Source organism: Gekko japonicus, unplaced genomic scaffold, assembly GCF_001447785.1.
Source record: "Gekko japonicus isolate JY-2015 unplaced genomic scaffold, Gekko_japonicus_V1.1 scaffold276, whole genome shotgun sequence".
Classification (NCBI taxonomy): domain Eukaryota; kingdom Metazoa; phylum Chordata; class Lepidosauria; order Squamata; family Gekkonidae; genus Gekko; species Gekko japonicus.
Window position 1 is genome coordinate 1,278,039 of NW_015171510.1, and position 27,038 is coordinate 1,305,076.

The 27,038-nt window shown below is 42.6% G+C and overlaps 1 protein-coding gene across 1 annotated transcript in view; it reads right to left on the reverse strand.

Annotated features, from left to right (window-relative positions):
* Window positions 1–27,038, reverse strand: part of NFASC (neurofascin) — a 136,320-nt gene that overhangs the window by 43,819 nt on the left and 65,463 nt on the right. Inside the window, 9 exon segments of the mRNA XM_015419339.1 lie at window positions 5,951–6,124; window positions 6,833–6,955; window positions 11,692–11,896; window positions 13,515–13,630; window positions 18,733–18,961; window positions 20,326–20,396; window positions 24,408–24,605; window positions 24,727–24,828; window positions 25,926–25,961. Coding sequence (XP_015274825.1) covers window positions 5,951–6,124; window positions 6,833–6,955; window positions 11,692–11,896; window positions 13,515–13,630; window positions 18,733–18,961; window positions 20,326–20,396; window positions 24,408–24,605; window positions 24,727–24,828; window positions 25,926–25,961 — 1,254 coding nt within the window.

Below are 27,038 nucleotides of genomic sequence, written 5' to 3' on the forward strand. Positions count from 1 at the left end.
AGAAACTGTGGGGCTGCTGCAGGTGAAGCATCCAAGTAATGCGGTGCTCACAGCCGGTAGAGGGTGGTGGTGGAGTTAAGCTTCACCTTCAAGATGGTGGAGCTAAGTTAAGAGGAGTTTTAGCAGAGGCCCCTAAAGATACTGATGCAGTGCTAGTGCTGCTAGTTGTTATCTGATGTTCATTTAGCAGACCAGAAATACAGGATGAAACGAGGTGCAGAGAGGTCAGCAATTGCCCCAGAGTCCATATCAATCCTATGGCAACCCAACAATCATGGAATGGTGTGCTACTGCCATCACCACGTGACAGGCAGAAGCAGATCATGCCCTCCCCTCCAGCATCAGGGCTGCTTCTGCCTACATGCACAGCACAGCTAGGGAGGATACAAAGGGGACCCAGCACCCGTCACTGCAAGGAGGATCATGGCATGACCTGGAGAAGCCCTGGACTGCATACACTCCAGGGAGCTCTTCAGATGCTGGTTTGCGTTTCCTCCTGCAACCCCATACTCTTTGCCAGGGGCACACACATGGAAGGAAATGGGGCCACTTCAGACAAAACACTCACATTCTTCTGTACCTCACTCAGAAGAGGCCTAATAGAATTCTGAAGATCTCATCCCACACAAGGGTTCGAGGGGGGCACACAGCATGATCATCTAAGGAGTACCAGCTTTTTGCTTGGCATGGGGGAGGCAGATGCAAAGGTGGTAACAAGGGAACACATAACTGCATGTTCACAGAAGTCATTCCTGTCAGTTTGCCAACCGCTATTAGGGAAAGGCACCCTATGGGGCCATGGGTTTGGATCCAATTTAAGGGGTCTGGATCCCATTTAAGGGGTCCGCTGCAAAGGCGGCGGCAGCCCTGGGAGGAGTCCCAGAATAGCTGGGGTTTTGCAACATCATATGCAGCCAGTGGATATGGACTGGCCATGCTGATTGGCTGCCCCACATGCCAATAATTTTCATGTATCTCTCTCATGTATCATTCCTCCTGTTGCACTCAGAAAGTAACACATTTTCTTTCATCTTAGCAAACTTTGTGCTCTATCCGTCCCTGCACCTATCACAGAGGCTGCTTATCAAAGTCGGTGATAACCTGGATGAGTACGGAATATGAGGACCCCTGCCTCCCCCTGTACAAACACTGGACAACTCCCTGAGACCCCTCCTAGTGAGAGCTGCCTGTTGAAGATAGCTGAGGCTAGTAAAGAACAAAGGGTGGGGGATCCCTGTCTACCAAACCCCAAATCAGACACACAGCTGTAAAGCAATCCACACATTTATTGAACAGCATCAGGCATATTGGAAACAAGGCAGGTGAACGGGGTTGGCAAATTTTCTTGTTACAGCAAGGGTGCTGTGACTTTCCAAGCTGCACTGACAGATTACAGGTAGAGCTGTCCTTATCGCTGCATGCCTATGAAAGGGACAACTGTTCCAGTAAAATAACTGTTTGTTAAGCAGCTTGCAATGGTGGAGGAGCTAGGTTAGAACAAGAAGAAGGGATTGGATTTATACCCCGCCCTTCACGACCCAAAATAGTCTCAGAGCGGCTTACAATCTCCTTTCCCTTCCCCACAACAGACACCCTGTGAGGTAGATGGTACTGAGAGAACTCTTTCGAGAACTGCTTGTGAGAGTACAGCTCTGAACCGACTTGTGACTGACCCAAGGTCACACCAGCAGCTGCATGTGGAGGAGTGGGGAATCAAACCTGGTTCTCCCAGATTAGAGTCCGCACTCCTAACCACTACACCAAACTGGCACCAAGGAGCTGGCAACCCCATAGCAATGCAGCTGGAAGCACACTGGTCACTGCAGCCATTGGTTGTGCTATAGGCTTGGCAGATGGTTGGCATTGCACTGTGAATGGAGTACATCCTCCTGTTAGAGAGACACAAGGACAGTTATGAGTAGTGTTCCATAGTAGCAGCAAAGAACAAGTTGATCCCATAATCCTGCATGTGGTGCCATTGCAGCTCCCCTTCTCCCCTCTGGAGGTTCCCACATAGTTGGATATACCTGCTGGGCAACACAGAGCCAACACTTACCATCCCCTGTAAGGTTTTGCATTGGAACTGTGTGTTCGCTTTCTGCTGCTGCAAAGAACTCTGATTCTGCAAGGAAACAGGCTTAGTAACTGTTTGGCCTGCAGTAGCAAAAGGTAGAATAGAAAGGTTGGTAGTCATCCAGGACTGTAGTTAGGTTCTTTTTGTCCCCGCTTTAGCTGAAAGCATTGTGATGAACTTCCAGCGTCTCTGTAAGCCTCCCCCCTCCTTTCTGTACTGTATATACATATTTTTAGCAACTTAGGCTTACTGAGGCAATACAGAGAGTAAGTATGTATTGGGGCAGGGAGGAATATTTGCAAGTCACAGTTTGAGGCAGGGATTCCCCTTCCCTTGCTTACCTGTGTGGGGTGTGTTGTCCTTGAATTCCTAGTTGGAGAAGCGGAGGGTCCAGTTCGGTGTCTGTTCCCAAGGTGGAGTATCCGTAAGTGATCTGAGCACAGCAGGATTAAAAAGGTAAAGGTTCCCTTGCTCGAAAGCCAGTCAAATCCGACTCTAGGGTTGCGGTGCTCATCTCCGTTTCAAAGCCGAAGAGCCAGCGCTGTCCGAAGATGTTTCCGTGGTCATGTGGCCGGCATGACTAAACACCAAGGAGCACGGAACGCTGTCACCTTCCCACCGAAGTGGCACCTATTTATCTACTTGCAATTTCTTGCTTTCTAACTGCTAGGTTGGCAGGAGCAGGAACTAGAGATGGGAGCTCACTCCATCATGCGGCACACTCGGGTCTCGAACTGCTGAACTACTGACCTTCCACAGCCTGCAGTTCAGCGTCTTAACCACTTGAGCCACCGCAGTTCAACAGCAGGATTAGCAAAGTGCTTTTTCTATTTGGTTACCATCATCAAAGCCCAGAGTGTGTGTGCTATATGTGCTTGTCATGAGGCCAGATAGATATGGACCTGTATTGTGTGTCATACGTTCTGACTGATGGCTGTCCTGGTTGGGGTTTATATAGTGTTTTGCACTGGCTGTGATTGGCTGCAGACTTAATAAGTATCTTAAGCTGTTCCAGAACTTAGTAACGGAGTGAAGGGAAACAGTTTCATTCTCAGTGTGTTGGAACGGGACCTTTAAATGGCACACCAAGGTTCTTGCTGATGTAACATTGTGTTGGGGTGGGATGCAGGTTGGGGAGGCTCAGGATGCCAACTAAGCCTTACTCCACCACTGACGCTGCCCATTTGTATGCTGGCATCATGATTACACTGGCCTGATGCTGGCTTAGTGGCAGCACATTGTAAAGATACACCATCAGTTGTCCCTGTAATCCACTCACTGGCAGGTCTGAGGATGGCATCCGGAAGCACCAGTGACGAAGCACGATCACAGAGAGTTTTGGTTAATTGTTGCATTGTGTGAGCCAGGCTTTGGGAAAGGGGGGGAAAAGAGTAATCAGCAACAGAACTACTGAAGTTTTCACTAGTTGAGAATTATTTTCTACTCCATATAGGCCTTTTAGAGAGCTTCTTGTCAAGGTCCAGTCCAGATTATTAGAAATTATTACAAAACCACAGTCAACAACACCAAAAAAGGTTATTATTATTTTTTACAAACAGCATCCAGAACTAATAATTACAACTGTCCATCTGTTTTCTGTCATGTTCTAAGCAAAACCAAAATTTGGAGCACTATGTAGCTTCAGAAACCAAGCTACATCAAGGTGATGTAGAAGTTTCTGTTGCCAGACAATCCTCAGCCACTGCCAACCTGAATGTGAATTCATTCCTTTGTACAGCATGGGAAGAGATACATGTTTATGCTGTTGCCAACTACTAAGTAACATGCCCAGAGCTTGCCTGCTTAAAAATGTAGAAACAGCAACTCAATTTTTTAAACGTATATTCAAGGAAATGTTTTCCCACATATTACAATTCAGAAGATACACAATTAACAGCCTATTTACCAAAGGAAGAGACTGAACTGAATTCAGGATTTTTTTTAAAAAAAATTACAGAATGTACAGAGCCGGCTTTGTTTCCATCCTCCTTCCCTGAGGGCTACTGAACTTTCACTTAGTTTGATGGATCTTTCACAAAGAGTATTTTTATCCTTTTAGGAATCTACAAGTTGTGGCTCCCCCCACCCCACCCCACCCCGCCCCTCTGGTCGTTTGTTGATTGCAGAGGGGACAGGAAAGTGCCCATTAGACTTCCCCAACTTGTCTCTTGCACTCTAGTGGGGGCACAGGGGGCTACAGGAAGCAGCTGCTTTATACCTCTCCATGAACCAATAAAAATAGCCATAAATTTGCTTGATAACATATAGGCATTGTGGAGATGCTCCAGAAAGGGGAAGCCAATTGCCTTAAATACGTGTTTCATATAAGGATACTTATGTTCTAAGTATTTTTGGGATCAGAAATGGTTCATCCAATATTTTAAGTATACATATTATTTTTGCTTCTAGTTTAAATAGAAATTCCTTTACCACTCTTTCTTATTGTTAGTGCCAAAGGTTCTAAAGCCACTAATGTTAGTGCCACAGGTTCAAAAGCCACTAGGTTATAAAGTCACGAAATGGGCAGCCAGAAATTTTAGCTGGTCCAGAATGCAGTGGTGTGAGTCCTTACAGGGACCCCGCGAATGGCACACATTTGACCTGTGCTGTACGAGCTGCACTGGTTAGCAACTGAGTACTGGATCAGGTTCAAGGTTTGAGTGCTTAACTTCAAGGCCCTAAATGGTCGGGGACCCATGTATCTTCGGGACCACCTCTACAGGCATACGCTCAAAGAGCATTATGCTCAGCTGATAAGAACTTGCTTGCGGTCCTCGACCTGAGAGATATCCGTCTGTCCTCGACCAGGGCTGAGGCTTTTAGTGCCCTGGCCCCAACCTGGTGGAACTTTCTGCTGAGTAACATCCAGGTCCTGTGAAACTTGATGCAGTTCCGCAGGGCCTGTAAGGCAGAGATGTTCCACCAGGCTTTTGGTTGAGGACAGCGTGCCCATTTGGTTGGCACTCTCACCCCCTGCAAAGTGGTAGCACAACTGGAAATTTCCACCGCCATCTGTTTAATTTTGAATAAATATTAGAATTTAATTGTAATTTTAAATGTTTCTAACTATATGATATACTGTTTTAGTAGGTCTTTGTACTCCACCCTGAGCCCTGTTTCAGGGAATGGGCGGTATAAAAATTGAATTTAATAATAAGTAAATAAGTTGTTCAGCAGAAATTTTGCTGCTCTTACCAAAACCCTTCTTCTTTTTCTTGAAATTGTTCAGAAACTTTAAACAAGATCCAAATACTGGGTAACATTATGTGAAAAGGTTACCAATCTCTGTCAGCAACAGTGCAGTAAAGAGTAAAGGCAGAAATATCCCAGTCCCAAATAACACAACTGTCCTATTTACAAAGACCACACAGAATATCTATTGCTGATATTTCTAAACCATTTTTTGCAAAAATATCCCTTATTTTCAAACATTATAGCCACATCCATCATTATTACATACGAATACCGAATGTAGTATCATAAAAGCACGGGTGCCTCAGGCTGTTTTTATTATTTTGAAATTCTGCAAAGTGTTAGCCCCCCCTTTTAATAATTTAGAAATTCAATGAATAAGCTAATTGCCTTTGTTTGTTTTGTTTTTCCAGTATTTACAATGAGACAATACTTGAATTAATGGTTGGGTAAAGAAAAGCATACTACTGCAGAACATTGAGGGCGAAATCAGAAGTGTGCTTCAAGTTTCAGGTCTGAAGCTGCCGGCAATAAAAAAAAAAACCAACCTAAATAATGACACCATTTTAAAAAATCCAGATATGTTTGGACACCACAGGAGTTTCAACACACATACATCCAGCTCTACAGAGCACACATGCCTCTCTCACGTCCAAACTGCGCTGGCATCATGTTTCCACTTACCTTCATTCACTGGAGATGGTGACTCCCCTTTGGCAGGCTCCCCGTCCCCAATCTGTGTCCTGCCACGCAGGTCAAATCTATAGCGTGATATAGGATCCGTCCGCTGGAGTAAAAACTTTGTCTGATTAGGAGAGAGGTTCTCTACAATTGTTCTGCCAGCTTTGGATCCGTTAACTGGGGAGAAAGGCAGGCTGTGTAGGCTTAAGTCTTGTTTTGGAAAAAAAACTTAGCTAGACATTTCACCACCTCTCATCCTTGCACAGCATGGGCTTCATTAGAATGATTCATGTTAGTTCTAAGGAATCATTTAAAAAATCAGCTAGTAGAACTAAACACACACCTGCCAAAATTTAACCCCCCTGTGTCCTAAAGGCTATGCACCATATTAGTCCTAGAGATGCTTTCAAGTAAGGTACATAGGCAGTGGGGCGCCTAACTCAAATTCTTTGGGCAAAAACTACATTTTCTGTCTGTCTGGTGACAGTTATAGATAGTACTGCATTGGGTCCGTAAGGCAGGTTATAATTTTTTTAAAAAACTTGAAGACAGGAAGTTTTAACAAGCATGGAACGCAGGCAAATTTATCTTTTCCACTATACCCAAGTGCAGTGTTCCAAAATTATTTTTTCCCAGTTTCCCATGTCCACATTCTTGCAAAATTCTTCCTAAAGTACACATATTTTACACTGAAATAGAAATTTATAGTGAGCAAATGCATCATATTTAATCAGGAACATATATTTTAGTAACTTGTAAGAAATACCACTGCACTAGGATAGGTTATTCAACTCTCAGATAACATTCAGATTACAGATCATTAAAAAATGAGAATGACAAACAAAACAACAAACAAAATTTCCATAAAATGAGTATGGGACATACAGGCTTGGTATCTAAGGGTGTATCCAATAAGTATGCCATTAGGATGTTCAGGGTGCTCCCATTCCAATGTGATGGTATCCACATTTGGCTGGCGGATTTTGAAATACCTTGGGGCACTGGGTACTTAGGGGAAAGGTGGGGGCAAGAAAGAAAAAGGAGAAGAAATCATAAGATAACATTGCTTATATGCACACTGTTCAAAATAATATGCACATAGAAAGTTTGGAGCTGGCACATGGAAAGCCTATGTTACATTACTTTACATGTGGTTTCAAGTCAACAGAGTCATGATCATATGCAGTAAGAGACACCTATGCTAACTTTTGACAGCTCTGTATTTGCATAAAATTCCCTGGATTTAATGTATGGGAGGAGAGGATGTGTTGCTGCCCTCTGTTGGCTAAACCACGCAACTGGATGGGGTGGTTTATGATTTGATGTCGTTTATATGAATATCAAAAGCTTGTCAGTACCTTTTGAAGAACCACACAGATAAGGTAATGTGTAGTGGGATTTCATCACACCACCCCTTAAAGAAGGCACCCCATTTCCTTTCATCACAGAAAATGCTACGTGTGTCTCATCATAACCAACAATGTTCCCTAGCCTCACAATACACAAATACACTGGAACACCTTTGACAAAATTCTTAATTTTCATCAACAGGCGTTACATTACTTTCATGATATGTTTGCCGCAATCAAAGTTAACCACTTGGAAGTCCCAATGGTTTTGATGGGAGTGATAAGCCTGGGTGGTTCACAAGGTAGTGTGACGTGATGGAGGAGGCTGCAGCTGCTGAGTGGGGAAAGAGAACATACTCTATGCCTCTGGATCAGTATTGTGTCAGTACAGAACAGACTGACCACGCAGTACACACTGTAAGGGGCATGCAAAGGACCTCCCTCTCCTTACAACCAGAGGCTGCAGCCTTTTCCCACCCATCACATATTTATCCTGCCTTTCTTCCAAGGAGCTCAAGGCGGCATTACATTTTTACAAAAACCTTGTGAGGTGGTATAAGCCAAAAGAGAATGACCAGGTCACCCAGTGAGCTTCAAGACTGACCAGGGATTTGAGCCCAGGCCTCCTCACTCGTATGCTTTTTGCGAGCTACTATGGGAGCCAAGTGTATGCTTAACACTGTCCCATTAAAACCAACAGGGCTTAAAAGTACTTAACTTTGACTCAGGTAGCAACTGTTGTTAGGGGAGGAAGGGTTCAGAAATAAAAATAAATTGCTCTCATATAAAGTGGATTTAAAAAACACATGGACAAATTCCTGAATGTATCTTCTGCAACAGGTTAAAATCCCTCCTCCAAATCCAAGCTTTGAGTGGGTGTTTAGGTTTAATAAAGTAAATGCTAACCCCATCTCCACCACACTCTCAGAATGTTGTTGGATGCACAAAAGACTCTCTGCTGTAAGTGCAGGAAAACTAAACCAGCTTCTTGGTGACCCACTACCCAAAGCCATAAACTGATTTCCATAAATTAGGCACTCTTCATCACAGGTGATTTCTGTGCTGAATAACTTGCTCATTCAGTTCTTTAACCTACATGTTGAACTACCAATAACTATGTCTGCTTAGGTAAGAGATAGCTTTCCCCCTATCAGCACTCATATCCATATTTCAGGCATCCAGTGAAAGGAGCCACAAGCGTGTTTTGTCAAAAGTACAAACTGCAGGTCCTTACATTACTGATAAAGTCCTCCAAAGTATAAAAAGAGCTTTCCCAGAATCTGGGTGATTTTATGTATCTGCAAGTGGTACACAGGACACTGTACTCATCCTGCGACATTTTCCTAAGCGACGCAGTGAGGAAACAAACTGGTGCGCTGGTTGTGTCGCTGCCCTGGGATTCACAGCGGTGACTGGTTCTTTATACTTGTACCATGAAGCAGAGAAACATAGTTTAAAATCCTTTGAAAAGCTGTTGCTGGCCACTTTCATGATGAAACTGACAGAACCCACAAGTATACTTCTGAGCATAGGACTAGGATGCAGTAAAAAAGAACAGCAACAGTAGACTCTGACCCTTTTAAAACTGCTTGCTAATGGATTTTTTTCTGTTATTTCAGATAGACCCGTTTTAGTAACCAGCTGCTAGCGGAATGTTCATATAAACCTGCTTGCGTTGGGTTGGCAAGGCATGGTTGAGCTGCTTTTGAGGGAAATTGCTTTTTTCCATTTTCAAGCCCTTTGTTGGGCTTCTGAATTGCTGTGGTGTGCTGCTTTCCCCCTGCCCTTTTTTTGCCGTGTGATCTTCCTCAGACTTTTTTTTAACATTCTAAGGTGAGTACTATAGAGCTAAACCAATACAGCACTTCAGTGCTATGGCGGCACCACTGAAATGCATTGACTTTATTGACTATAGCGGTCAGCTTAGAACGTTTTAAAAAGTCAGAGGAAGATTGCGCAGTGAAAAAGGGCAGGAGAAAAAAGTGGCACTGTCCGAAATGACCATAAGCGCTTCAGAGATGGCTTGTTAATGGAAACAAATTTGCTGTATGAAACCCCCATCCCTGTATCACTGTACTCGAAAACAGGCCAACAATTAATAAGATTCGGTTTAGTATGGTAATGTGAAAAGGGCCTTCGGTTAAGCTCCTGTCAAACAGGAGTGATGTAGGAATTGACTCAGTGGCTATGGAAAAGTCAGACAATTCGGTTTAGGGCATGAACAGATACGTCTATCAATCTGTTTAAGATAAATAGTTCATGAAGCTGCAACTAAGATCAGGACCATGCAAGGGGGAGAGGGGATTTAATATTTCAGTCCCACCCCACCCCGTTTTGCTACTGTGTGTTAGATTGTTGGACTGGGTGGGCCATTGGCCTGATCCAACATTGGCTTCTCTTATGTTCTTAAAACCAAAGCTCTACATGCCATTATTAGTATTTTTAAAAATGTGTTCTTTTAAAAGCCTTTTAGTTGTAAAAAGAAGATGGAGCCAAAATAGGATTTCACTTTTTGGAAGATAAAAGCCAGTGGAAATTCCTGGCAAGATGGTTCTTGTATTAAAACTATGTCCATTGTGCAATTCTGTCATTTCTCGATTCCCTATAATCATTATAAATGCTGTTGTTCATCAGCTTAGTACAATCCATTAGAATGATACAGCAACTATAAACACTAAAGAAGTTTCATTGCCGGTTATGAGAAATGATGAAAAGCTATTGATCCAGCTATGAAAGCAAACGGAAGTGGTTTTGTTGTTGTTCAGTCACACAGTTGAGTCCGATTCTTTGTGACCCCATGGACCAGATCACGCCAGGCCTTCCTGTCTTCCGCCGTCCTCTGAGGTTTGCTCAGTTTCATGTTCGTTGCATCTATGACACTGTCTAACCATCTCATCCTTTGCTGTCCCCGTCTTCTTTGAACTTCAATCTTTCCCAGCAACAGGGTCTTCTCCAGTGAGTGCTCCCTTCTCATTTGGTGGTAGTCTCTACTTGATGTGGTGGGATGGTTAAAAAAGAGTAGGCTGAGGCTGTATCTGATGAAGACAGAGGTTCTGTGGCTGGGGGGGCATGCGTCAGGTCTGCGGCATAGACTTCCCAACCTTGACAGGGTGCCACTAACACTGGCACAATCCATCAGGAGTTTGGGCGTGGTCCTGGATGCCTCCTTAACTATGGAGGCCCATGTCACAAATATTACCAGACTGGCATTTTTCCATCTACGCGAAGTGCAGCAACCAGCCCCTTTCCTGTCACGCCCTGACCTAGCCACTGGCTTCCAGTGGAGTACCGAGTCAGATTCAAGGTGTTGGTACTGACCTTTAAGGCCTTGACGATCTGGGACCAGTGTATCTTCAGGACCATCTTCTCTGGTATGTCCCCAGGAGAGCATTTCACTTTGCTGAGAGCAATCTGCTGGTGATCCTTGGCCCCAAAGATATTCAGCTGTCTTTGACCAGAGTCAAGGCTTTCTCAGCCTTGACTCTGACCTGGTGGAACTCTCTGCCAACTTCCATCACGGTCCTGCAGGATTTAATGCAATTCCACAGGGCCTGTAAGGCAGAGATGTTCCACCAGGCTGTTGGTTGAGGACAGCAACGGTTTTCCATCATAGCTAGCACCCTACTCTTTTCTTCCACCTTGCCCCCTTTGGCCTCCTTCTTAACCTGCCCATGAGATGGAAGAACAGTCCAGGGCAAATTTCAGATTAAATTCTAGACACCATCTGGAGATTGTGAAATTCAGACTAATTGATTTGTTGGTTTTAATTTGTATTTTTGTATGTTTTAATCTGTTGTAGTAAATCGCCCAGAGCCCTGTTTACTCCGGGATGGGGTGATTCAGAAATTCCATAAATAACAATAAATAATAATTCTACAATAAAATCCAGAGTTCATCGTTGAACATGTTAAGACCAAGTTGGACTACGACCAGCAATAGCTATCCATAAATAAAAATCTGCTACCAAAGGGTCATTCTGCCTTTCCTAGTGCATTTTCAATTATTTCCATTTTTTCTGAATTCATTCACCTATTACAATCCGTTATCCTTTATGAATCCCAGTGGTATGTCTGTGTAGGCTGATCTATGAAGTCTTATACTATATCCTCTTTGCTTAATCCACTCTTTATGCTCTTCCATAACACAGAAGGACACAGAACAGTTGGCGGCAGAAGACAAACTAGGCATTTCTTGTGCATTGGGAAACTAGCAAACCTAAGCCTATGCCAAATGCTGGAGATTTTAAAGAGGTCTTTATCATTATTAGTGGCCCACTCCTCAGAGCCCAGGAAATGTTAGGACTGACTCTAAGACTCACAGAGCTCTAGTACACCTTCATGTTTCACACACTATGTAAATTGTGCAGAACCTGCAAAAAGTTATGCAGGAACCTACCTCCTTCAGGTGTTGTGAACTCCTTAATTTCACTCCGAGGCCCATCTCCTCTCCCGTTGACTACAACCATCTCCAGTTTGTAGTTGCTGTAAGGAAACAGCCGGGACACTATGCCCCGTGTTCGGTCTCCAATAAAACTCTCAGACTGCCTTTTCTTGGAGACCCACAGATTCTTCAGCAAACTACTCTCTCTCCAGAAATAGGCCTTCAAGAAACATGTAAGGCAAGTGAAACTTTTTCTTGTTTGGGTGTTACTTGATTTCAAGAACAAATTCATTCCAGTCACTTGCTTCTTTTACACAAGGAAGGTTAGTTCACACTTGCCAATCATTCCATGAAGTGAGGTGGAAGTCAGTATTGTTTATTATTTTACAGATGGGAAAACTGAGGGAATGCAGGTGATTAATGAGCTGGCCAAAACCAAACAGGCCAAGAAGGGACCAGGCTCTCAGGCTTCACACTGTACTTCCCCATTTCCATGACCATTAACAGACTCTTCATTCTAGAGGTACAACTCAATTGGTATTTAAGAACAGAAAAACTGTGGGTGAAGAGCTTCATATCCTATAAAACAAAGCTCTCAAATCTGAGAAATGTGAACACTTGACAAATGGGAGGGGTAGAATACATTTCTGCTGAAGTGCTGACATTCTTGAACTATTTGCTGCTATTTTTTCCCCTTTGTAACCCCCATTTTCCCCTTCTGTAGACTTGGTTTGGTATCTACCCGGGCAACATTTTTGGAAATGGATGGGAGAGAGAGAGAGAGCATGATCTCAAACACAGAGAATATTTAGGGTTCTTTTGCTGTTGTTTTTAAGCTATCTTTAGTTATCAGCACAGTTTTTAAATGAAACAAGGCCAAAACAGAGCACTGGCACACACATTAATAAAACACGACAAATATACACTAGGAATGACACAGTAGTCAGGAAAAGTGTCTGAAGTTACTTTTCTTATCCATAGTGAAAATTTGTGATGAAGGAAACCAGCTTAATATTGTGTGAAGAGGGGCTTTATAAGTCAGCAACTACTCAGAATTGCCCTTGGTGACTTATCACTGACTAGATGAAGTCACAACTCACCAATGTTACATGTATTTTGATATGATTGCTCAGAATGGTAAAGGGATTCTTTTTCTAAGGGGAAGCATCTTTTTAAAGGTGGGAGGAAAACCTCAACCCTATAAAAATCTAAATTGTAATTAACATAGAGAGATGAGTATTATACTTTTTGAAACAAAGACTACTTTGTACTATCTATTCCAGAATGAATAAAAGCTCATCATTTTGAATCAGTGAGAAATCAATAATCATTCAAAAGCTTATTTAGGAGACAAAATATGAGACCAAACCATGTTTCATTAGAAATGTTGGAGTGAAAATGCTATAGCTGATCAAGATTGGCCCCTGTAGTGAAAAACAGAATCACTTTTAAAGCTGGTTTGCCTGTCATGGCTTTTCCTCCAAAACCTCAACACAATCAGAGAACTTACACACATGAGGAAGCTACAAGTGGCACAATAGTTTAAAATTGTCTATGGCAGGGACTGGCCTCCTTTGGACTCCAGTAGGAGAAAAATATGCCCTGTCCGTAAGAAACTTTGTTTTATCTGGTTCTTAAAAATACCAGGTTCAGCTATTTATGGAGGCTTTTCTACAGCTGTAGATATCTGCCTGTATAATATGTGTCTTCAGTATCATTTAGCAGTTTCTGGATCTTTCATGTCATCCCCATTGTATAAAGGCCATGTGACTAGTTATCATTAGTGTCAGGGTTAGCCATATTAATAATCAAAATGATCTAATTTCGGCTGTGCTCACTCTGTACTCCTTAAGCTGTCCCTGGATGGTATCCGGGTACACTCTAGTCCACTGTAGGCTGATTGCCGTACTGTTTAAAACTCTGAGTCTAATATCAGTGGGAGGAGCCTTGGGATCTAAGTGGTCAAGAATAAAGGAAAACAAGAGATTAATAAAACACATATATTTGAAGAAAGATTCCATTCCATCTTGAAGATACCATAGGGTTTGGCCTAAAGCACAAAAGGAACTTGCTCCTAAATGTTGTCCCGGCATCTTAGGAAACATACAAAAGTGCATCTGCTGCCATCTTGTGGAAAGAAGAAGTATCACCTACACAATTATTGCATGACATCAACCCTACCCTACTGTCATCCTTGTCTTTCTCTTCCCCCCCATCCTGCTCTGAATTACAGGTACAATGTCCTCAACAGATTTTCACAGTTAACCCAACAGGCATTATCAGACAGGTAAGACTAGCAGTCTAAAAAAGAAAGAAAAATGCTCAAAACTCAGCTATGTTTCATCCCCAACACATTCCTGCCATTTCCATATTATGTAAGCATTTTACAATTCAAAGTCCTCACTAACAGGACCAGAGCATCCTGAATAAGAAACATCCGCTCTTTTCAAAATTCACTACAGACCTGAGCAGCAGAAATTTAGTTGAATTGTCTCCTGGTGATATGCTATTAATAATTAAAACTATTAACACAGAGTGAAATAGCATTTTCCCTGCAGTATGAAGCAACACTTTTATTCACACAGTAACTTTTAGCTTAGAATACAAATGGGAATAAGAGCTGTACAATTTTGTTACTTTTGCCACAGGGAAATAGCTTTCATTGACATGTAACAGGAAAAGTGGCCCTCAAAGCATTTTAAGGTGCCACTGGATTCTTATATTCTGCTGCTACAGCAAGGAATGATCAAGCATCCCAGTGTCTTAATGGTAAGGCAAAAATGACACTATGGATTACATTTCTTCATTTTGCAATGTGACTTAGGCTAGAGTCAGATACAAATCTGGAGAGAGTAGTGCAACACAGGCATCATTGTCTATGATATACACCCTAATTTCTTTTGGCACTTGTTGCCTCTGGTCTTCTGCAAAATTTGTTTATCAGAGATGTCAACAGGATGAGTGTCCAGGCCATGAGCAACAAAGTCAGTTCTAGACTGCTCTTGTACCAGAAAACACTCCCTAGTGGAAGAGCCAAGAGAGGTGATTTCAGTCCCATCACTATGTATTTTGTCCATGAGGCTACCACGAACCCCAGCATCAGCTTTCTGAAGGTTTCAGAGGAATGCAGGGGAAAAGGGATTCAAGGAAGATCCACTCTGCAGCTTGTGATCCAAGCCATTGTCTTGATGTCTGCCTTTGACTATTGCAAATTACTGGAAAGAGTCATTGCATTTTGATATACGTACCTTGTACTATTGCAAGGATTTCTTGAATAAAGTTCTCTATCTGGTTTATTAATTTCATTTATCTAGCTAGTACATCCAAACTAGTTATGTAATGTTCAAGATGCCTGTGTAACTTCCTCCATGTTCGTTACTTCCGGTTATTCTTTTTTTTTTGGGGGGGGTGGTGTTCTAAATATATCCCCCTTTAAACCAGCAACAGCAAGAAGCTACCACGATCTAGCTGCTCACAAACAGAGTGACTGTTCTTGGGACCTGATGGGAGTATGTGGAACGACATGCATAGCTGGGTGGTCAGGAAAAACTGGTTAATGTATGTGCAGTTTCCCAGGGGATGAGCTACAGTGCTTGGGACAGTGGACTTGGCAACAGCAATGGGCGCAAAGAATTTCCTGTGATCGAGCCCCATGTGATGCAGATACCGAAGGGAAGATTGAGAAATTTCTTTGCAGTTACATTCTCTGCATCCAGGACTCAAGGGGGGGGGGGTGAAGGGTGAGAACAGCAAAGGGCAAAGAAGCCAAAGAATTAAAAAATAAATAAAATCTGCAAAGTGTAGGGACTGGACACAATATCTGGATCATTGTGTGAACCACAGTTCACAGTGAGCAAGTTTAAAACATTTTTATTTTAAAAAACAGAAGAAATGATGCTGCATTGCATTCTACAAAAGGTGTTCTTCAGCCTAAGTTGACAAAAGTTTGCTGTTCATTCATTCAAACTAACTAGCCACTGAAAAACTACAAAATTTCACCGAGATTCAGGTGGCATCTCTTTTCCAAGCACTGTTGGTATACAGGACAGAGGCTTCAGAAGGGTCTGACTTCCAACTGACCGTACACTCTGCCCCATTTTTCTGACTGCCAGGGTAGACATTCGCAAAGAAAAGTACTTTCATAACAACAGTATTAGGTTGTCTGTTCTCCATTCTTACTTTTAAAATAAATACAGGATTGATTGATTCATTCATTGCTATCATGATGCAGATGTGAGTACTAGCTAGGAAAGCAAAGTCTGAAACTGATTTTTTAATGCCTGAAGTTGGAACTTCCGTTTACCAGGGGAAAAAATGCTCAGATCCTTGCAGACAAAGCTTGAAAAGATTTTGACTATGCTTCTTGTGGTCCAGGAATGAGAATATTCATATTTGCCTACATTTGGTATTATTTGCAAGGTCTCTGCAAGCCAATATGTGAAACATGAAAACAGCTGTTCTACCACAGTTCTTCCTAGCCAGTATTCCTCGTCATGTTGAAAAGGATGGAAATTATTTATTTTATTCCCCTTCACTCAATATTGCTCTCTCAGTTTCTCCTCCCATCCCCCCTTTCATCTCTTTGTTTTAAGTTACTTATGATGCTAATATTTGTCTGACATATGCAAAACAAAAAAGAAAATGAAGAGTAACTAATTAAAACAGAATAAAAATGTATTTGGAACCAAAATTCCAGTGTCTATACTGGCTTCCTAGAACCTTCTGAACACCACCCAAGGAATTGCTTTTGACATAAGAGTCCTTTAAGAGCCAGAGTGATTATGTTTAAGAAACCTTTTGCTTCTTACGTCTTGCAGCAATTCTCAATTCCCCGAAGAATATCATAGGAAAAAAATCATTCATGTACCAGGTTCCACTGAAGGACAAAGTAACATTTTCAATGTCTCCTTTATAAGTGAGCTCTCCAGTGGAGTACCTGTCTACTGTGGGCTTCATTTGAATCTCAAAAATGCACAAACATCTTTCAGAAGCATTCATGATCCTTTATCTCATCTGTCACTCAATGGCCAATCTACCTATTGTGTCCTTAGTCTGGTGGTGGGAGGAATCTACTACCCCAGGGGCTGGAGAACTGGGCTGTACTGTCACAATTCTCTTTCCTTACAGCCCCAAGGTCTGACAATATATATCAGACTATTGTCACCATTCTTCCTCACTGGCATAGCTGCAAAGGCCACGCTCATCATCACAGAATCATCTGGATTAACTATGTATCACCAATATTTTTCTTGAGAATGCAGCAAAATAATGAATGCCTTAAAAATCTCACACCAGTGGATAAAGTGAATATGAATACAGGCCAAGGAAGATTAATGCCCTTTTGCTATTCATAATTCAGACAAGCAAATTGCTGTTATGTTCCATTGATTTCTAAGAAAAGATTTAAGCACATGCTTACTTCTCTCATTGAAATCAGTGGGACTTAGAAGTGCTTTAATTTGCAAGCTAATGATAACCAAAAGACTAAGAGCAACAGGCAGAAGTTACACACTAACCCACATACACTATCTATGGGGAAGTGGCATGTGTATTTGCATTCCAGAAAGAGTATAAATGTTTAGTGCCAAATTATTAAAAAAATTATGCAGTCTTGGTCCTGCAGAGCCATTTATCAACAGGTAGGCTGTGGATCACTGGTCAATCTGGGGACCCGTGCAGCTGGACCAATCATGTAATTTGTTTTCATGTGATTCGGGGGTTGGGCCTGGCTGGTGTGAAGGGGGCAGAGGGAATCTTTGTTTGGGAGCTTGTGGCAGCCTGGAATGAAAACAAAAACCCTCTTAATGCTGTCACTCAGAATGACAGGCAGAAAACTAGATTAATTAATTTGGCAACTAAGCTTGTGCTAAAAGTTAGATGGTAAAGAAAAATGTTCCAAACATTTTGGATTCTCAAAGGCTGTGGCTTAAAGATACTGGGTTTATTGCATTGGTGTTCCACCCTTCCTCCAAGGGGCTCAAGGTCTTTCCATTTTATCCTTACAACAACCCTGTGCGGTGAGCTGGGCTGAGAAAAAAATCCAAGGCAACCCCAGTGAGATTCATAGCATTTGTCCATTAATTTATCCATGTATCCATTAATTTATCCTGCCAACCCAGCAGTCCGAAAGCCCCTTGGGGCAATTAGATAAATGGGTACCTGTCCGTAGGAGGACAGGGAGGTACCCGTCCCTCGAAATTGGGCTCCATCCGAGCGAGGAATCGAGAAGCAGCGGCGACATGGCGTTGGTCAGCACAGAGGAAATGAAGAGAGGCAGCGACATCCCAAGGGGGCGGTTGGTTCGGCAGCTGATGACGTGGCCAGCAGGAGCCGCAAGGATGTTGTGACGCCCACCGCGGCTGTGCACCAGGGCCCATAACCAACAGCCCCCGATAGGAGTCGCCAGAGAGCCGAAAGAACAGCGGAGGCCGCGGAAGACACACCAGAGAAAAACTGGAAGGAGTCGTCCACTCGCCGGATAAACGAACGATCGGAGCCAGGAGGGTACCTGGTAGGGCTTCCCCCACCCCAGACGTACTGTGGCCATAGTTAGGGTTTCTGCAAAGGTCTCTGCACCATGCACCGTGTAAGCCGCTCAGAGCCCTTCGGGGGTGAGCGGGGTACAAATGGAAAGTATAAATAAATGAATAAATGTACTGATACTGATTTTACAAGTACCCACTTACCTGCTTAAGTTACACAGACAGTGAAAACGAAGACCATGGCCAATATTAGATGTCTCTAAGGTTCAGTGCTACATCCACAAGGTGACAGGATGGTTTTGCCTAGTCTTAACATTTATATTATTCTTCAAAATGTATTTTTTATCTAATCTCAACTTACTGCCCCAGTGGTATAGGAACATGAGAGACATTTACATTTGTAGTAGTAATTACTACAGAAGAAGAGTGACACTGGAATTCAGTGCTATGCTGAAAAATGAGCTGGTCATGATAGAACTTGAACTGCAAGGAACCCCCTTTACACTGGCAAGTGTGAAGAAGTGAACCAGAACCTTCTGTATACCCAAGTCTCTCTGGCTAAGAGAATACTCACAATCTTCCCCTGAGTAGCCAATGACAACATCAGGTTCTGCAGCCCGTCCAAACTCATTTTCTGCCTGCACTTTGATCTCGTAGGGCACGTAGGTAGGTGTCTGGGTAACAGTGTACTTGTTGACATCACCGTTGACAGTTACGTTGCTCCAGCTCTCTCGTGTGTCCTTTCTCCTCCATTTCACAATATATTTGAGTTTGGGGCCATAAGCTTGAGTTGCATTTAGTGGCTTAATGGATTTTTAAAAAGAAAATGAAGAACAGAAAATAGTTACCTTTGTCAAGTTTGTAGTACAGCAGCTATACATCCCCTGTCTCCCCTCTACAGTTTAAAACAAGGCAAGAAATTGCAAGATCTGTAATCCGATCCTCTCACTATTCATCTTGACTGGCAAAAATGCACAACCCCAAGTTGACCATCACAATCTTCTTTCTCCCTTTCCATGGCCAACAGTAGTGTATGTCAGGCTGTATCACAAGGCATAAAACATGCAGGGGTGGAACGATTAAAGGCCCCCCCCATCCAAATTGGGGCCACGTGGGGCTGCAATTTAGCCTTAAAATGCTGGGAAGGCCTCATTGCAGTTCTTCTGGTGTCATGTTCAGTTTCACCCTAGCACTCCCACACATTCATGAACAGAGAAACAACCAAGAGCCCTGCAGCATCTCAGAGATAAATAAGCATATTGTGGAATAAGCTTTTCTAGAACAGAGCAAACTTTGGAAGACTCATAAAACATTATCTTCATATGACTGCTATATATACTTACATGAATACTGAAAAGAGGGATAAGCAAGCTTTCAAGTTTCCCAGAACTCTTCTTCAATACAAAAAGCAAAACAGTGGTACAGGGAGGGGAGAATAATGTTTTAGGACATGATGGAAAGCCCAAAGTCTGCAGTAGGTAGTAGTTTTACAAAAGAGCACAAGAAGAATTACAGTACTAAGTAAATTAAAGGTGCCAGCACCATTTAGCCTTCTGTTATTCCACTGAAACACTATTATGAACTGCAGACTTGGGGTTTTTCTACCACATTTTAAGCCATCACTTGCTTCCACTTCCCTTTCCCTTTTGTTTTTTGTACTCATCAGAAGAAAAGTACTGGGAAACTCAAAAGCATTTCATGACATTTTCATTGGTCCTAAAAAAAATCTTTATGCTAATGCTCCTTTGGATTAACTGTTAGCAATAGATCTGTCAGATGCCTGAACTACTGTCCTCACTTTAGAGATACACGTACTATAGAGAAAAAAGTTTAAGTAGAGTGTGCCTGAAAAGGTCAGAAGTGTAAGTCAGTGATAGATCAGTCACATATCTAGGCAGAGCAAAAGATGAGAGCGACCTGATCAGTTGCATAGATTTACTGCAGTGGTTTGCATTTCATGACAATTTGGTTTGTTTTGGAACACCTCCCCCCATACATATAGAATAACTCTTCATACATCAGATAAAGTAGACTTCACTCCCTTACAGCATAGGCCACAATATATATATTTGTTTTGTGTCCCATGAGAGACCCTTTGTTGCTCTTGCTACAATTATGACAGAAAAGTATGCATCGTAATTGAGGAGACACTACAATGTTGGCTCACCGTCCATGATATAACCATATTATTTTTTGAAGATCCTGCCCCTTGAACACCAGTGGGATTAATTTCTGGACCTGAAATAAATGAACACAAATTTTGTTTTAGATCACAAAAAGTACATCACTAAAAGGCTATGTCTCCTTTACTACAGAAAGGAAATCTAAAGCAGAATCTTCTGGAATCCTTCTGGAGGACTGCAGATTCTGCATACGTGATGAAAGCAATGACCCCAAATCAAATGGCAGAATTGTTCAGAGGCCAGTAAAAATGGCCCTCCATGTGGCTTCTACAGAAAGAAAGATAATAACAGCATCTTTTATACTGCGAAGGGCAATTTGAAAAGTAAACCTTTTCACTAACTATGGCACTCACAGCAATAAAATCCAGATGTTAAGCAGATAAGTCTAACCATAATGCAAGATGGAACATGAATAAACCAAATTAAAACATTTATAAGATAGATTTTACAATGTTTCTGTAGCTACAAAAGAGCAGCAGCAGCAGCAACATTAAAGATTCAGGATGAAAGGAATGTTGAATCTTCAGTGTAAAGAAAGAAATCAGGTCACTTGAAATGTGCAAGAGCTTTCTTCCTGTAGCTGACACATGTTGCCTTTGAGGTTTTGGAGAAGAATAACCTCATCTACTGAAAAGTGAAATGATACTTCATCACATTAATAATTTGGGAAAGGGAGAATATTGCTTCTGTATCATCTGTACCCCTCCCCCCAGACACCAGTTTACTGTTCCTAAGCCTCAGACTCCAAAACCACTGTCAAATCATGCTCTCAAGAAATCCTGTCTGTGCTAGTTTAGACATAAAGCAAAAACATCATTTGGCATTTTGTGAATGAGCCTTGGTTCTCACACTTCCTCCTTATCCCATTCTTCCTATACTCATTATTTGCCATCATATCCATACTGGTAAGCTGTGGTTTGCTTTAGTTCTCCAAAGTAGAAATCAGAAGTCCTGGTTTGTGGCCCCAGCACCAAGGGGAGGGGTGAGGGGGGCGCCAAAGGTGAGGTGTTCCCTTAGTCCCTTACCAATAAACCCCGCTTACAACCCAGGTGTGAAATAATACAGACACACACACAGACACACACACAAAGTTTTTGAATAACATTGGCCACAGCTTTATTGCTTCAGCTGTAATAAGCTTTGGCACAGCATGGGGTACCGGATCCTGCTCAATGACTGACCTGCCTGCCAGCCGATTATCCCCTGCCTGCCCCAGCCCGCTGGCTGGGGTTGTGGGAAACCCTGGGATGACAGGTTGCTGGATCCCACAAGGGCAGCCACCCCTGAGTGGTCTCTCCTGCCACCTGAACAATCCCCAGCAGTGCCCACAGGCTGGGCGTTCCTCTTGACCCTCATGCTAAGCTCCCTTAAGGGGATCCCCATACTCAGGAAAATGGGCACGCAGGTTGGCTTTCCTGAGAATGGATCCGGTCCCCATGCTGATACTGCTAAGTCGCAACAAGGAAGAGAGTAAATGAAACAAAACCTGCATGTGAACCCCCACCCACAAACTACTTCCAACAAGGAGCAGGAGGGTGGGTCAAAAAGCCTGGGCTGAAAAGAAGGCAAGCCGGGATAGTGTGGCAACCTAAACAGCAGCCTGGATGTACCCACCCCATCAGCCACCCCCAGGTTCCCTGATAGGCCCCAGTGGTGGGTCGGCTGGGCCCAAGCTCCCCATGTTCGCACTGACCCGCCCCCTCTGACTCAGCAAGAGCTGTCACAGCTGCCCTCACCCTCTCCCCGCAGTGCTGCAACTGGGACCCACAGTTGTGGTTTGGCTTTTTATATGAATAGAGCCTGACATTTCTTTGATTTACAAAACAGGGTGTTCAGAGCTAACATTGCTTCTGCATTCTGTTCTTTGAACTCTTTACATACACCCTGAACTTCAACTTTGTGGCTTTTGATGGAATTGTACTAATGGGCATCATTAATAAATGAAAATGGAAATATTGATTCTTGTGAAGTTGCAACCTAGATTTCTATTTATTCTGAAGATGCACTGTGATTTTGTTATAAAAATAATTACAAACATAAACATTCACACTGGCATCAAACCACAAGTCATTTGCAAATGATAATGCTCAAGAGACGTAGAACAGTTAATTATAACAATACATTTTAAGATCCCAAGGCAACCAATCAGTGCAGTCCAAATGCCTATTAATAAACTGCTTAGGATAACAACTAAGCCCTACATCGGTGTCACTCAGATACATGAGTGTATCTGTAGGTACACTGGTGTAAGGAGCCAGAAATGGGAAGTGCTGTGGGCAATCAGTATCTTCCCTCAGCCTACAGTGCAGCAGCTGCTGAGAAACAACACACCCACACAAGGAGAGCACAAATGGGCTCAGAATGGGGGGGGGGGGAGGAAAGGAATCCGCTTCTCTGAAGCCATTTTTCTGCATGAAAACCATGCTGTGGGGAGTTACTTCCCCTATTTGGTGGTCCATGTGCACAGATACGCCACACGGAGCAGCAAAATCAGTGAAATAAATTCCCCACAGCAGAGTTTTTTGTGCAGGAAAATGGCTTGGGGGGGGGGAGGCAGGATCCCTTCCTCCCCCTGTGGCACCATTCCAAGTCTGTTTGGGGGTCTCTCTCTCTCTCTCTTTTTTAGATGCTGTTACCCGCAGCTGCTGTGTGGCTGTGGGAGACACAAGTTGGGTTCAGGGAGCTGGGTCCCAGCTCTTCAAAAATAGTATATTTTTGTTTGGTCCTCTGTATTGGCTTAACAACCCCGTCCCTCCTCAACAGTGGGAGGGGTCATGGCTCAGTGGAAGAGCTTTTGCTGGGCACGCAGAAGGTCCTAGGCTCAATCCCTGACATTCCCAACCAAGAGGATCTGGCAGTAGGTGATGTGAAAGACCTCATCCTGAAACTTTGAAGAGCTGCTGCCAGTCTTAGACAAGGCTTGCCTTGATGGACCAAGGGCCTGATTTAGTCTAGGGCAGCTTCATGTGTTCACGTGGACAGTTGCTAGTAGTGTCTCCCATACAAAGGGCACAGAGCAAGTATGCACCATATAAGAACATAAGAGAAGCCAATGTTGGATCAGGCCAGTGGCCCATCCAGTCCAACACTCTGTCACACAGTGGCCAAATAATACCAGGTGCCATCATGAGGTCCACCAGTGGGGCCAGGACACTAGAGGCCCTCCCACTGTTGACCCCCCCCCAGGCACCAAGAATACAGTGCATCATTTGCCCCAGACTGAGAGTTCCTATCTATACCTTGTGGCTAATAGCCACTGATGGATCTCTGCTCCATATGCTTATCTAATTCCCTCTTGAAGCTGTCCATGCTTGTAGCCGCCACCACCTCCTGTGGCAGTGAATTCCATGTGTTATATATTTGTGTACAGGTTTTTATATAATAAAGGAAACCCCAAATGTGGACAAGGAACATGAAGGAAAGTGAGGCTGGTGCAACAAAGACAGGTAGGAATGCAGGAGGGAGGGAGGGAGGGATAGAGGGAAGGAAGCAGAAAGAAAGGCAGTGGGAGAGAAGGAAAACAAGGGGGAGTAAGCGAAGGTAAAGAGACAAGAGCCAGAGCAAATAGGAGGTCAGGAAGCAAGCAGAGGTAATGTTGGGAGAAGTGGAAACTGAGGGAGGCAAGCAGGGGGGGATGGGATTTCCTCTCCCCTGTGACTCCCCTACGTATCCTTTTATAAAAGGAGTTAGGGTTTCTGGGCTAGTGAATAAATGCAAAAAGAGAGAGAGAAAGAACATAAAGGGCAGCAAGATACTGACATTTTATTTTATTTTTAAAAAAGGAAGAAAACAGTTTGCTGGAGAGTCAAGCCTCACAGGGAAAGAATGCCAGCAGAAGTTGTCAGGAAATTGAACAGGAGGGCACTTGCTGCATCATGTCTAGGACACACACACTGTGTAGTATTCCACTGATGGGTTAATACCATCCCCTCATGCACCAAGCTTTATACCTTTAGGTCCAGAAGATTCTGAATGTTGCTCTGCATGCCTGCAGAAGCCATGTGTGCCTGTACAGAGACCATAAAGAAGATCTTTTTGCTCCCAATGCATCCTGGACACCACTTACGTGCTCCATTTGTTTGGTATCGCTCAGAAGGCAAGCTGGGATAACTGCTTCCTACTTCATTCACAGCTATTACTCGAAACTGGTAGTTGACATAGGGTGCAAGGCGCAGGACAGCAGAGTTCACACTTCCTGGATAACGGGAATGGTTGTGCCAAACTCCTGGTTGGAATTTATCCTCTTCAAATTCTACAATGTAATCTAGAAGACAGAATTAGGGAAGGCTAGTGAGACATAGCTTCTCAGACACTGTCTAGTAGATTTAGAAGATTAGAATTAGTAATAATCCTCAGGATTTTAAGGCAGAGGAGCATGCCCTGACCTGTGATGGGGCTGTTGTTGTCATCACCGGGTATCCATGTCAAACGTACACTCCTTTCAGCAAGGTCTGTTAGCTCAAGGTCACGAGGACGGTCTGGCCGTGCTATCAGCAAAGAGAGAGACAGAAGGTCTGGGCTTCTCTAATTAACACAGAATACCGAACTTGTCTTAGATCTTCCTAAAAGCTAGCTATTAATGGATTTGAGATGGAAATGAGAATAAGGCTTGGCCTGCACATGCAGTAGAATGCAGAGCATCCTCATAGACAGAGAAGAAAGGCAGAGTCCTGAGGTAGAAGAATAAACTTCAGACTTCAAGAGAAGGGTCACATTTTTGAATGTGAAAACTATGAATCAGATTAATGTGTTAGGTCTGACATCCTAGATTTTTGTTTTACTTGAGAGTTTTTTTTATGTGGGGGAGCCTTATAACCCCTGCCACCAGTAACCTGAAGAAGTACAGGCCATTCTACCACCTCATTCCAATGTATGTGCAAACCGAGCCTAAAGCTCCCAGCCATCAAAGAGAGGAATTTTGAAAACAGTTTCCTTGGAGTAGTTGCAAGAGCAAATATCCCCACTGGGTTCCAAATGCAGTGAGATAACAATTATGACTATCTTAAAACTGCAATTCTAGTTCTTAGAAGTACTGGTGAAGTGATTTAAAAATACACCATAAGTCAGCATGGCAGTAGTGATATGAACACAATAAATTAAGAGGCATCAAAAGATTAAAATACAAAATCCATGATATAGTGAACACAAGTCCGAAAAAGAAAAATATAGATACCCTGGCCTTTAAAAAGGGATGCAGAAATACTGATGCTCTGTTTTCAAATAAGACCTTTATGTGTTTAAAAATAAGGATCACTTCACATTATATGTTTTCAAATTATCAGTATGATTTTTTCTGGATACCCGCCTACAATATGAGAAACCCGCAATCCCAACCATGGCCACTGATTGCAGAAGCTACTGCTGGCTGTAACTGTTTCCTCAGTTCATAATGCTTCTTCATATCTGAGGATAGAGAATAAGGTATTGTGCAAACTGATGGTCCTGATGCTCGAAGCTATTCAACATATTTGGACCATCAAACTTCTAATGGCACCTTAATTCCACACTAAAGATAACACAGTGCTCAAACATCAGCTGGCAATTTAAAAAAATCAAACAGGTAAAATGGATTAGTACCGATTACCTTTGGGGAAAGTTGTCATACGGTTAACAGGAGAAGCTGAGACAGCTGCAAGGTAAGATATTAGCTATTTAGTGGGTTAGTTCAATCCTTAATCACAGCTTGTTGAAGGGAAACAACAAAAGGTAGGATACCAGCCCTCATACTATTTAAAAGATACTTTTTTTACCAGCATTCCAGGTATGTTCCTGAAAGTGTTTCAATTGCCTTCAAGGGTTCCCTAGATCAGCGGCCCCCAATTCTATTAAACCAGTGGGCATTTTTGGAGTTTTGAGAATGGGGAGTGGTTCCACCACAAAATGGCTAATGAAATCACAAACAAATCTGTAGTCAAAGCACGCTAAATAAATGCAACAACAATTATCTAGAAAGCAAAGTCAATAATAATGCCAAACTCTCATATATAGATGTATTTGTAGAATCACAATCATAATAAAGAACAATTATCCAAAAGTGGGTGGTAACAAACTTAAACCCACAATAAGCACAGCAGATCTCAGAAGCAGCAGACTTCCTTCATAAATAGAACAAGCACACCAAGGAAAAAAAAGTTTATATAAATATCACATGTCCTTGAACTGAAGTCCAAACATCTATATATTGTGGCTTGTAGTAAGTAAGATCCGTTTTAAGTGGAGACTACGCTGTTCCAGATAATATAATCAGCATTTCAGATCTATTCCTTCATCAGGTAAATCTTCTGTAAAAAACCATATATAAACAATACCAAGAAACATTCTCACCTACAATAAAATGCCATATGAATCATAACAAATGCTGGTCATACTCACTATTAACATACAACGAATACACATGTATAAGCGAGGTCCTGATCAAAATATTCCAATTAGGCACAGCTCCATATCTCTTGCAAGTCGGAATTACCTCTCCTACAGTCTATATTTGTCACAACTCTTAAGAACAAACAATGTCAAAGCAACAGATTACATGCAGCTGAGTTTCTTTCCCTGTATTTAAAGCTACAGAATACCATATCCAAACTTAACAACCATTGAAAAATAACAAAAATACACAGGGAAAGGTGGGAAGAACAATTAAATATACTTATTTTGAATGAATTATGACAAGTCCAAAGAATTCAAACCTCCAGGAAAG